Here is a 12,855-nt window from a genome sequence, read left to right on the forward strand (position 1 = left end):
ACTGACCACCAGGGGGCAGACGCTCAATGCAGGAGCTGCCCTCTGGTGGTCAGGGCGCTCTCACATGGGAGGAGCTCTGCTCAGCCAGAAGCCAGGCTGATGGCTGCCAGTACAGAGATGGTGGTTGGAGCCTCTTCTGCCTCCTCAGCAGCGCTATGGATGTCCGACTGCAGTTTAGGCCTGCTCCCCGCTGGCAAGTGGACATCCCCTGAGGGCTGCCGGGCTGCCAGAGGGATGTCTGATTGCCATCTTAGGCCCAATCCCCCGGGGAGCGGGCCTAAGCCAGCAGGTGGTCATCCCCTGAGGGGTCCCAGACTGCGAGAGGGCACAGGCCAGGCTGAGGGACCCCTCCTCCCCCCTGAGTGCACAAATTTTTTGCACCGGGCCTCTAGTATATATATAAAAGCCTAAGCAACTGGAGGACTGGCCAGTAGCTATGACCTGCACTGACCACCAGGGTGCAGGCGCTCAGTGCAGGAGCTGCCCCCTGGTGGTCAGTGCAATCCCACAGCAGGAGCACTGCTCAGCTGACCAACAGACCAGACTCAGGGCTCACCTGGCAAGCGCAGCTGCAGTGGCTCAAGCCTCTGTGGCAGCATTACCGAGTGGCGGTGGCAGGCGTAGCAGGCCCGGGATGAGCAGGAGCAGTGCGGTGCCTGACCCAAGTTCGGCCTTCTCCCTGACTGCCTGCTACTTCTCTCACTACTACATCTCTCGATGGATGTCGGACTGCAGGTTTTGATGCCCTGGCCTGTGGGGATCGGGCCAAAACCAGCAGTCCGACATCCCTCGAGGGGTCCCAGATTGCGAGAGGGTGCAGGCCAGGCTGAGGGACCCCACCGGGCACATGAATCATCCACTGGGCCTCTAGTCTATATATAAAACAATATCAACCCATAAAACACATTTTACACACAAAAAAATAACATTGATCTAAATATAAAACTTGTAGAAGAAAAAAATAGGAGAAAATCGTCATAATGCTAGTTTGACAAAAAAAAAAAAAGAATTAGATACAACACCAAAAGCACAATCAAACAAAAAAGTTTGATAAATTAATTTATAAAAATTAAAAACTTTTATTTAAAAAAATACTATTAGGAGAATGAAAAGACAAGTTACAGACTGGGAAAAATATTTGCAAAGCATACATGTTATAAAGGACTGACTTATTCCTAGAATATATAAAAGCTACTCAAAACTTAATAAGAAAACAAACCGCTCAGTTAATATAACGGCAAAAGATCTGAACATCCATTTCTCAATAGAAGCTATACATATAGAGAGCAAGGACATGAAAAGACACTCAACATCATTAGTCATTAAGAAAATGCAAAACAAAACAGCAATGAGATACTTAATATAATGGATAATAAGCCTTACCGTACCCAATGCTGGCAGATGTATATGAGGCACTGTAACTCTGACATGAATTAGATCTCACTATAGCTCTCCATGATATTTACCTTTCAACTTACATTTTCCTTTTAATAAAATGCTGTTATCCTTTCTCTTCTCCTCAAGAAATAAGTGCCCATTTAACATGCCTCTAGCCCAAATAGGCCATAATATTAATGAGAATTTAAAGTTAGAATCTAATAGAAGATGCCTTCCTGATATCATGAGAGGAGCTGAAGGAAACACCTTTTGTGCTACAGAAACCCAAAAGAATGGTTAGGAGTGGGTATACCTAAAGTTTTCTTCTTAACATTTTAGACTACTTAACTTCAGAATAAAACCTCAAATATTATAAGTAGTAAAATACAGTGTTTGGAAATATCAGTGATGTCTCTTTTTCACATTAAACTGACAATCAGATTCCCTCTCAGCTTTCTTGAGACAATTGTATAGTAGTTAACCTCATCCCAAATGTATTTTCTACCACCAGCTAATTTTCTTATATATATCTAAAAAGTTTCTTTGACTTCCCAACTTCAGCAACAATTTTGTATTTCTCTTTTTGAATGAGAATGCCTGTATAACAAATGAAAACCCAGTTCCAATTTGGCAGAAATATTTCTACTTAAAATTTTAATAATAATAATAAAGCTTTGTTCATCCCTCAGTACCTGAGCTTCTTCCTGTTGCTTTTTAAGCTGTTCGAGCATCTGCTGAAATTCAGCCTCTTTCTGCTCTGCTTCTTCCAAGGTGGCCTGATTCTGTTCTTCATAGGCCATGGCCACCACAGCCAGGATCAAATTCACCAAGTAAAAAGAGCCCAGAAAAATCACCAGGACAAAAAATATCATATATGTTTTTCCAGCAGCACGTAATGTCTAAGGGGGGGGGGGAGGAGGAATAATTTCATGAGTATTTCATATCATGTCAATAAATACCTGATTACCATACTTAGATAACCAGAAGGTGAATGCCTTTTAGCATCCAATGTATTTTAACCACGTCTGAAAGGCACCCTCCATGAAAGCCACCCTCAATGCCTTTCATACAAGAAACTCTCAATATATATGTACTAACTGAATGAACAATTGGGGTCCTCAACACCCTGACTTTAAACAGGACCTTACTCTGTATTCCAGAGTGTTATAAACAAGTATCCATATTTGTCATTTCATGTATATTCATAAAATTAACTTCTAGGCATGTTAATTTAACAACACTGTGATGGCCTAAATGCTCCCAGAATTCATATGTTGAAATCCTAATGCCCAATGTGATGGTATTAGAAGGTGGGACATTTGGGAGGTGCTTAGATCGTGAGTTGGAGCCCTCATGAATGAGATTAGTGCCTTATAAGAAGAGCTTCCAGAGAGCTCCCTCGCTCCTTACAACAAGTGATGACACAGTGAAAAAGTGATAAGTTCTGAACCAGAAAGAAGGCTCTGGCCAAGGTGAGACCATGCTGGTGTCTTGATTTTGCACTTCCTAGACTCTAGAACTGTAAGCAATAAATTTCTATTATTTGTAAGCTACCCAGGTGTGGTATTTTGTTATGACAGGCCAAATGGACGAAAACACTTACCAACTGGTAAAGGTTTTCCCAGTAGTCTTGAGTCATCAGTCGAAATAGAGACAAGAAAGCCCAGCTAAAGGTGTCAAAGCTTGTGTAGCCATAGTTGGGGTTTCGACCAGCCTTCACACAGATGTATCCCTCTGGGCACTGGCTGTAAGAGAGAAATGGAGCTAAGGTCAGTATGGCAATTACTGCAATCTCAATCAACGTTGTTGTCTGTGATTAATTTTCTTGCCTTTCATTTCTAGAACATTTCAGATAATTGCTCATAGTGAAACTCTTATCAGATGAAATTTATTAGGGAAACCAATAGAAAATTTAGGTTCAAAAAGTCAGGTTTATAGACAGAATGGCAGAGAGGCAGCAATCACACACTTTTGTCTCTGTCACCATCAATATCCTGCTCTTTACAAAGTGGCAAGGGTCAATAATTAAAAATAAGCCTGGCCAAAACTGGTTTGGCTCAGTGGATAGAGCATCGGCCTGCGGACTGAAAGGTCCCAGGTTCGATTCCGGTCAAGGGCATGTACCTGGGTTGCGGGCACATCCCCAGTGGGAGATGTGCAGGAGGCAGCTGATCGATGTTTCTCTCTCATCGATGTTTCTAACTCTCTATCTCTCTCCCTTCCTCTCTGTAAAAAATCAATAAAATATATTTTAAAAAACTAAAAATAAAAATAAGCCTGGCTGGCATGGCTCAGTGGTTGAGCATTGACCTATGAACCAGGAGGTCATGATTCAATTCCAGGTCAGGAACATGCCCTGGTTGTGGGCTCACCCCCAGTAGGGGGTGTGCAGGAGGCAGCCAATCAATGCTTCTCTGTCATCATTGATGTTTTTATCTCTCTCTCCCTCTCACTTCCTCTCTGAAATCAATAAAAATATTTTTAAATAAATAAATAATAAAACAATAAAAAGTCAGAAAACAACCAAAAGTTAATTAAGCTCAACTTAATGAGCTTATTTGTCAACCACTTTGGTAGAATTTTCTAAGATAACATTTATATTTTAGAACAATTTTAGATTTATAGAAAATTTGCAGAGTGTAAGAGACTTCCTATATGTCCCATACCCAGCTTTTGCATATTATTAACATCTTCTGGTACTTTTCAATAAATATTGATACATTATTATTAACCAAAGTCCATACTTCATTAAGAATTTTATTTGACATTTAACAATAGAGCAGTTATCAATTTTAGTAAATAAATGAACCAACCCATAGTATGTACTCAATAAAAGGAAGTGATTGCTATTATTCAATAAGAATAAAGTAGGCATTAACCAACTTTATCCAAAATCTTATCTAATCTTTTACATTAAAAATAATAATAAAAAATAATAGGTAACATGCAATAAATGCTTATGATGGACCAGATGCTAGTAATTAATCACCATAACAAACATAAGAGAGAGGTGATATCACTCTCCCCATTTTAGAAATAAGTAAATTCAGCTAGAAAGAGCTTAGGACACTTTTCCAAGGGCAAAGAGTTTATAAATGGTGGAGTTAGAATTTGAATGTAGGCATATATGAACTGTAGAAGTTATGCTCTTATTTACTACACTTTAACAGCAAAGGTTGGGAAAACTATCAGGAAAAAAAATCTCCCCTAAACTCCGTCTCTAAGATTGGTATATGTTTTTAATAGCTCACTTAGACTTTCATGGCTAAACCAGTTTTCAGTTTTCTAGGATGACTCAAAATATGTTCTGTAAGTTCTGTGATCTAAGAGTCACTTACTATTGCTATCTCTTGGATTCTAAAAAATTTACTCTCTATCCTGATTTAAAATTAATTTAAAATATTCTTTCAAAAATATGTTGTGTGTGAGAGACTATCAGGATGGCTAAGATATTGCAGCATCTGTTACTGTAGAATGTGACCAAAAAGAACTGTTAATATACAAACTCACACTTGAACATGCCCTTGACATTCATCTGCCTCTTGGCTTCATTACACACAGGGTTTCATGTTATTTCAAGATTATGAAGTCTCTCAAAGCTGTTTCCCAACTGGGCTTGCACCCTGAAGACCATGCTATATTCTGGATTCTTTCCCGACACATCAAAACTTATCCAACTGCACATCTTCACCCAAAGCCTCCCATCTTGTGTTTCCTTCCCTGTATTTCCTAAATGTCTCTGAAGCATTTACAGGAAGGACAGACTATGGACATTCGCACTTTGGAGCAATAGTACAAGAGCATCTCAATTGTGAAACTTTGCAGAGATCTTCACCCAAAGGGATGGCGTTAGTGCCTATGAGTTTAGAACTGATAGCAATCCATAAGACAGAGAAGGTACTTCCTGGGTAGGCAGCGCCACCCTTTATTGTATGCACGTGATGCTATCCTTACGTTTTTTCTTACCTGCTTTTTCCCCAAGTGCTCTATATCTTTAAAAAATATTGTTCCTTACCCTGCATCTGAGCCATTTCCACAGAGTAAAGGATCATTATGTCCAGCCAAAACATAAAAGTGACCTGTTAATATGAAAAATAAACTAGTTTAGTTCATGTCAGTCCTATTGACATTAAGAAAAATGAGAGTTTGACTACCTCAGTTATTTCCAAAATGGACACCAATAAAGTATATTTACAAAGATAGCTTCACACCCACAGCCTCAACTATTTATTGAAAATTCGTTCAGCAAGAGCAAAGGTTAGAAATGTAGCAGTTTCTTACTGTCATCTTCAATGTAATCCTTCCAGTCAAATGTGCTCATTGTTACATTAACAAATGTCCCGTTTGAATCCATTGTGCCATTAAAGAAGGAAGTGGTGTTGCTTTCAAAAGCAGAATCGCTTGGGGGCCATTGCAAACATTTATTCCGCAGGTTGCCCATGAACAGCTGCAGACCAATTAGAGCAAACACGCTCAGACAGAACACCGTCAGAATCATGACGTCAGAGAGCTTCTTCACCGACTGGATCAGGGCCCCCACGATGGTCTTCAGGCCTGAGAAGAGAGAATGCTAGGTCAACTGAGGAAGAGTGTCATACCCACATGTCCCCTTAATAGTCACATACATTCTCAATCCCAGCTTTGTGGACAGCCAGATGGTTTGAGAAATGGATGACGAGCAGATTTCATTTGTGAACAATGTGCTTTCTGGAGGTTAAAAATGAAAGTGTAAATGTCTAGGCAGGAAGTTTTGTGTGTGTGTGTGTGGCTTTACATGCTGCCACCAACATGAAAAGACACAGGTCCAATTATTTTTCATTTCTCATTTTGTGTTTCATGAGGCTATTTCCCTCCAAGCCATTCTTTATACTAGCTTCCAAGTAGCAATGATTTAGAGGAGTAAAGAATTTTAAAATGATAAAAACAGCCACGTGCATGCTGTTTAATAATATTTTCTCTTAAAAGAAGATCCCCTATTGAAATAGATCTGCAGTGGTAAAATCCAAATCAGTTAGTAAAGCCATGGTAGCAAAGCTATTTTAAGACTGTAAAAGAGAAAACTTTACATTATCAATGCAAAGAAAAAAATAGAGGAAGAGAGCAAAAGTAGTATTTTTATAGACATCTCATGCAATTCTCTATTAAACTCAAAGGCTGACTTCATAAATAAGCATATGATTTTTAAAATTCTAGGAACTCGGATGCATTGAAAAATCAGTTAGCATTCTCAGAGGTAACAAGAATAATAAGCAAGTTGGCTAATGCTATAAGTGTGATTTCAACTTCACTATTATTACCGTATATTCAGACAGCCTCAGTGTTTAACCCAGCTCTCACCTGGAATGACTGAAATTGTTTTTAACGCTTGGAGAAATCTGAATGTTCTCAATGCTGAGACATTACCCAGTTCCACAAACTCTGTCACATATCTGCAATAGGGAGTTCACACAAAACACAGCAACGCACAAGAACAGTTGAAGATATAAGGGTCTTATCCTCATATACCAGTTTCTTCTTACCTGGAATTACAGAAATCGTTTTCAAAGCTCTCAAGACTCTGAAAGTTCGAAGAGCTGAAACATTGCCTAGGTTTACAAATTCTGTTATATACCTGTAGAATAAAATCCGAGTTACTGATAGTTTTGGCAAAGTTTATATTAAAGAATGCAAGCTAGGTTTGACATATTAAGTCCTTGAGTTAAACAAGTGGAATTGTTATAGAGTTCAAGGTGCCATATGATAAAAGCTGCTTCTAAGGATTAAAATTGTGTTGCTTTATTTCAATATAATTTTCACTAATGTAAACAAATGTGTTTGCAAAATGAATCAAAGTACAGTTGGTGGTATTAAATTATAGTCAATGAATAACTTCATTTTGATGAAGTGGAAGACTGTATGACATGAAAGTAATACCATTTTTAGCTCATTTACCAGATAAATATACCTTGTAATATGTATTCTAATATGTATTCTCAAAATATATGGAGCATATAGTTAATTTGATTAATAAGCATACTCTATATTTAAAATATGCCACAACATGATTTATGCTGCAACTATTTTCATTCCTTTGAGTTTATCAATTTTTCAGAAATACTCACGCCATCACAATGACACTGAAATCCAACCAGTTCCATGGATCACGAAGGAATGTAAAATTTTCTAGGCAAAATCCTCTTGCCAAGATTTTTATTAGAGACTCAAAGGTATAGATCCCAGTGAATGTGTACCTAGGAAAACCATCCAAGTAAAAATTAACAATTTTGTTTGAACTGTTGAAGTAGATGTTTTCAAATATAGCAAATCTTTTCCTTCTTTGGGTTTTCAATTGACTAAAATTTTGTTCCTATTTTCACTTACCAAAAAAAAATCTAGTTTAATTAATCTTACAAAATTAATTAAAATCTAGTTTAATTAATCTTTGAGTAAAGGGTTAAACTGAAGAGATAATATTTTCCCCAAAGAATATTATCTTATTTACTACTTAAGTTTTAGAATAAGTTTCCTATGTTATGAATAATCAAACTTGACTCAAGCAACATTATCTGATTAAAATATAAAATAAGCTATATATGCAGTTTTCAATTTTCTTGTAGCCAAATAATAAAGAAGGAACCAGTGAGTCTAATTTTTATATTATATTTTATTTAAACCAATACACCTAAATTATTATCATTTTAATCATTAAGACTAGCCAAATTTCAAGTTTCAATGGCCTCAGATGCCGGTGTCTCCCTCATTGGACAGCTCTAGAGGTAATATTTCTTGGGTTGGTATATTTATAATAAAATATTTCATTCAAATTTCATAATGATTAGAATTATTTTGGGGGATATTTTACATCTTGAATCTAAAAAATAGACTTAAGAGTCAGGCATAGAGTTATACAACTGCTTCTCTCTCTCTTCACATATGTTTTGTAGAAATATTATCATAAGAAACTTTTTAATTCATTAGTATGTAAGTGTATACAATTACCAAATTTCAGAGATAAAATTCCTGAATCTAACCTTGCACCAGCTACTATCTCTATGCAATTGGGCCAAATCACGTAAACATGCTCAGATTCAAATTTCAGCTCCTAAAATGGTGAAAGACTTTTCCATTTCCTGTTTACATAGTGAATTTCTAGCCCTTTCTTCTTTGAGTGTTGACAATATAACTTATTTCTATTTCTTCCAAAAGTAATTGAAATGCTTGCTTGTCAACATTGTGTTCTTTTTTAAAGTGCAATTTAAGTTTATTCCTCAGATTATTTCACCCAAGCCACAAATATTTGATTTACTCTTATTAAAAATCATTATATTTTCAAGCCTACTAGAATTTTATATGTGAAAAAATGAGCGTTATTTTGCACTGTTTCCTGTTGAAATTTTCTTATATGAGGAACAAAGAAATCAGAAGAAAATGTGTGCAGAAATCTCCACATCTAAAATTTTTCCTCCTTTTTTAACCAATTCAGTTGATTTGAAAAGGAATATATTTAATTGCTACCTTTACTTATTATGAAGTAGTTGACTTTATTAGGAAGAGGTATAATTTGCAATGTCAAGATTATGTTTACTTGTGTTTTAGTTTGATTATTTGTGTATTACACACAATCATCAAGATATTACTGTTTGGAGAGAAAGCCGGCCTTGTAAAAGGCCATAAGAGATAGTTCACGTGTATGTTCTATTTATCATACTAATGGTTAGTGCCTTATGGTCTATACTTACACAATTCTGAGTAATCTACAATTACTAGGAGTAAGATTAAATTCCCTACTTCTATTCCTTTTTTTTTTTTTAATTAAAAATTTTGCCCGACCGGCATGGCTTAGTGGTTGAGCATCGACCTATGAACCAGGAGGTCACAGTTTAATTCCCAGTCAGGGCGCATCCCCAGTGTGAGGTGTTCAGGAGGCAGCCAATCAATGATTCTCTCTCATCATTGATGTTTCTCTCCCTCTCCCTTCCTCTTTGAAATCAATAAAAATATATTTTAAAAAGAGAAAAGTTAAGTAAAAATTTTGTTGGGATACTTGGAGTATATGGTGAGTGTTGATAGCTATGGAAGGAAGAGTCCTAGAGCTTAACATAGGAGACAGATTGCACAGAACAGGTGTTGAGAAATACCTATTACCAAAGTAGATTGAACAGATAAGTGAGAATCAAGGAAACCTTGATCTTTCTTGGCTCTGTGCCCACTAGGCTCCTACTCATCCTGTTGATTCTGTCCAGGTTGCTTCCGCCACCCCCAGTAATTATGTCTATATGTCTATAAAAGTGCCTTGTCTTACATCATATGACTCTCACTATACAGTGTGGTCCTCAGGCCATATCTGTGCATGCCACCTCTTTGTCCTCTTTGTACAGGGACTGTTTCTGCTCTGATGACTTCTGTTTTCAGGTCAGAACTGAGTTGTCTTCTCTTTTCATTGGATTCTGGGGTTTGGAGGTGGTTTTTTTCTGTAACCGCTAATATTTTGCTTGTTGTTTTTTTTTGCTAGAGATAATTGATCAGGAAACCTGTATAAACTTTTCCAAATGAAAGATGTAATTCAAAAACAATTGTAAGGCTAAGTTTATTTTCATAATGGATATAGTCAACTCTAAAAATGACTTTAAAAGAGAGATCTGCATATTTAGGTGATAATATTCAGGTGTCATGTAAGCATGTTTAAATGCTTGAATAACTTCTGGTGGGAAAAGTACATACAGAATAGTTGTATAGATATATGTTCATTTGTTAATCTCCAGATCATAAGTGGTAACTGAGCATGTTGTTAAATGGCCTGCTTCAAATATAAAAACTGGATTTTCTACTAAAATAATTTCTAGGGAGCATTTCCAAGCTACTACAAAAACTCTTTAATGTGTTAAACCACTGGCAAATGATGGCTTAGGATGGTACAATAAATCTTCATGGAAATCTATAAAAATAGTTAGAAATAAAACTACAGTTTTCATTATAATAACCCATCTCCTATTGGAAATTATTTTAAAAACTATAACAATAAAAATATTATACTAATTTTTCTTTACTAAACCAAATACCTAATTATTGTATTATACCATACATAAATAGCTTATATAACCTAAACACCTTATGCATCACTGAAAAACAAAACATGTTTCTTTATCATGAATAACCTCATATGTGATTTATAACCTCGTCTGTGGGGATAATGTTGTTCCAGTGCAGAAATTGTGTTATTTAATGCACAATGTTCCCTAGCCTATTGATGTTTTGAAACAATCAGGGGCATCTTTTCCCCACACTTAAATAGAACATCCTGAGCAATAAAAGAACTTAATACTAAAGCGGAAAATTGTCAGAAGTGCCTTATTTAGTGCAAGCAGGGTCTCATTTAACATGCCCAAGAGCTACTGTGCCTCCTACAATATTGAATCAAATGTTTTATTTTGATAATATCTCTCAAATGTCCCCAGGGTCTCCATCTCAAGGGAAAAAGGACAGGACCCAGGGTCTGAGTCTGCAAAGTAGTTGCTGGCTGTGATTTTAGGTACAGATGTCCATAGAGAGTTAACTGGGCCAGTATCTTTTCATTGGGATTGTTATTGTTTTCATTAGTGTAATAATTACAGTTTCATAAGTTTTGAGTGACCTTTCCTTTATCATCTTTTCCCCTTAAGCCCTTTTATTTTTTGAGCATACTTTTGTGGAGGCATTTTATTTCTTTTATGAAACACATTTCTGATGTTTTAGCACACATGCTAAAGTAAACAATATATCTGAGTATCTAAGTAACTTAGTTACCTAAATGTAACTTTCCTAAATATAACATATAATCAAATGCCCAATATAATAATATAGAGCTAAACACCTATAGTAATAGACTAGAATGTAATTATTTTATCTCTCGAATCTTTCAAATGGTCATTGTATTTTATCTAAAATACATAAATATGTTTGAGTATTAACTTATATGAAATGATTGGTTTTGTTCACTAGCTATTATGTGCTATTTATAATCTTTCTTAAACAGATACTATCTTCCGTTTGTTGGGGAAAAAATACCTAATTGAAGAAAAACTCCCCTCAAAACTTCCCTTATCTTCTTTCATATTACAGAAATATTTTTTTTTTCTTAGAAGTGTTTAGCCTGAATTCCATCAGTCAGACCATAACCATAAGGAGATTGCTAGAGGATGTGAGTGTGCATTTCTAATTGCGAGAAGTCATTCCTACTTACTCTACATTCTTTGTCCAGTCTGGAGGGTTACTCAAGGTCATAAATACACAGTTGGTCAAAATAGTGCACATGATAAGCATGCTGAATAAAGTAGGTTAGTTAAGGAGTCAATGCTAGTATATTATCATGAGCCTTTACAAATGATCCAAATCACGCAACTATCACAAACACAAATTACCTGTGAAATTAAACTTACTTATTATTAGTTTTAAAACAATGAAAAAAATAATAAGAAACTTCAAAGCCTGTTGTATATTCTTGGTCCACCCTTTTGTAAATTTTATATCATTTCCTCACAAAACTGAATTTTATAGAAAGAGATCTCCATTTGAAGTAAGTGGGAAATCTGCATTCCAGTCAGTTATGTGAAATTGCACTGTAAGAGGAAATGACTCTTATTTAGTGAGTTTACAGTATAACACAAGTGTAAAAGTTGTAGTTCAGATATAATTAAAAATATCCACTGACAGACAAAATGTTAATAAATACAATATAAAAACCCTAAAAATGGATAGGCCAGTACAGTCAAGGATTACATTGACTGAGAATTCTACTGTAATGAGGTACTCTAGTAGTCTTATAGTGACTAAACAGATAAACACCATTTTGAGAGCTTCCTGGGAATTAGTGTGATAATTTCTCTTAAGATCTCAATCCAGATTTCACTCTAAGGAAGCTTATGATTATTTTTAAGTGAATCTTTATTTTTTAATATAAATACTTTCCAATATTATATCATAGAATGAGAGAATTTAAATGTACCTCAAAAGGTTATCATTTCTATTTGTCCTATCTCTAGGGTAACCAGTCTTTTGTCTCTCTGATTTTATATAAATCTACTTTGAATCTGCCTATATGAAATGCCTATTCTTGAAACTGCCTCAGAAGAGCACATTTCTATTTTATCATTACTTGTTTGAAAATTTTATTGAAATCCACACTTTTCTGTCATTTTACACATACTTTTTTAAAAACATATTTTTATTGATTTCAGAGAAGAAGGGAGAGGGAGAGGAGATAGAAACATCAATGATGAGAGAAACATCGATCAGCTGCCTCCTGCACGCCCCCTACTGGGGATCGCAACCCGGGCACGTGCCCTGACCTGAACCAACCTGACCTAATCACACCTGGGACCCTTCAATCCACAGGCTGATGCTCTATTCCCTGAGCCAAACCAGCTAGGGCTACACATACTTTTTGACTATCACTGTAACTAAGTTCAATGATTTAAAAATATGTATCAATCAGAAGGGAAGGGAAGGGAAGGGAGGGGAGGG

The 12,855-nt window shown here is 36.1% G+C and overlaps 1 protein-coding gene across 5 annotated transcripts in view; it reads right to left on the reverse strand.

Annotated features, from left to right (window-relative positions):
- LOC102257654 (sodium channel protein type 3 subunit alpha) overlaps nucleotides 1-12,855 on the reverse strand; it is a 107,684-nt gene that overhangs the window by 58,006 nt on the left and 36,823 nt on the right. For 4 of the 5 annotated variants that reach the window (XM_005859391.2, XM_014534153.1, XM_005859389.2 and 1 more), the window contains exons 5-11: nucleotides 11,576-11,665; nucleotides 7,479-7,607; nucleotides 6,897-6,988; nucleotides 5,659-5,931; nucleotides 5,393-5,456; nucleotides 2,981-3,122; nucleotides 2,070-2,276 (exon numbers count right to left, since the gene is read on the reverse strand). In XM_005859391.2, the coding sequence (XP_005859453.1) occupies nucleotides 2,070-2,276; nucleotides 2,981-3,122; nucleotides 5,393-5,456; nucleotides 5,659-5,931; nucleotides 6,897-6,988; nucleotides 7,479-7,607; nucleotides 11,576-11,665 (997 nt within the window). Of the gene's footprint in view, nucleotides 1-2,069; nucleotides 2,277-2,980; nucleotides 3,123-5,392; nucleotides 5,457-5,658; nucleotides 5,932-6,714; nucleotides 6,732-6,896; nucleotides 6,989-7,478; nucleotides 7,608-11,575; nucleotides 11,666-12,855 lie in introns of those variants that run through there. The other variant, XM_014534154.1, reaches the window with a different exon arrangement.

The sequence above is a fragment of the Myotis brandtii genome, unplaced genomic scaffold, assembly GCF_000412655.1.
Source record: "Myotis brandtii unplaced genomic scaffold, ASM41265v1 scaffold125, whole genome shotgun sequence".
NCBI classification, from domain to species: Eukaryota; Metazoa; Chordata; class Mammalia; order Chiroptera; family Vespertilionidae; genus Myotis; species Myotis brandtii.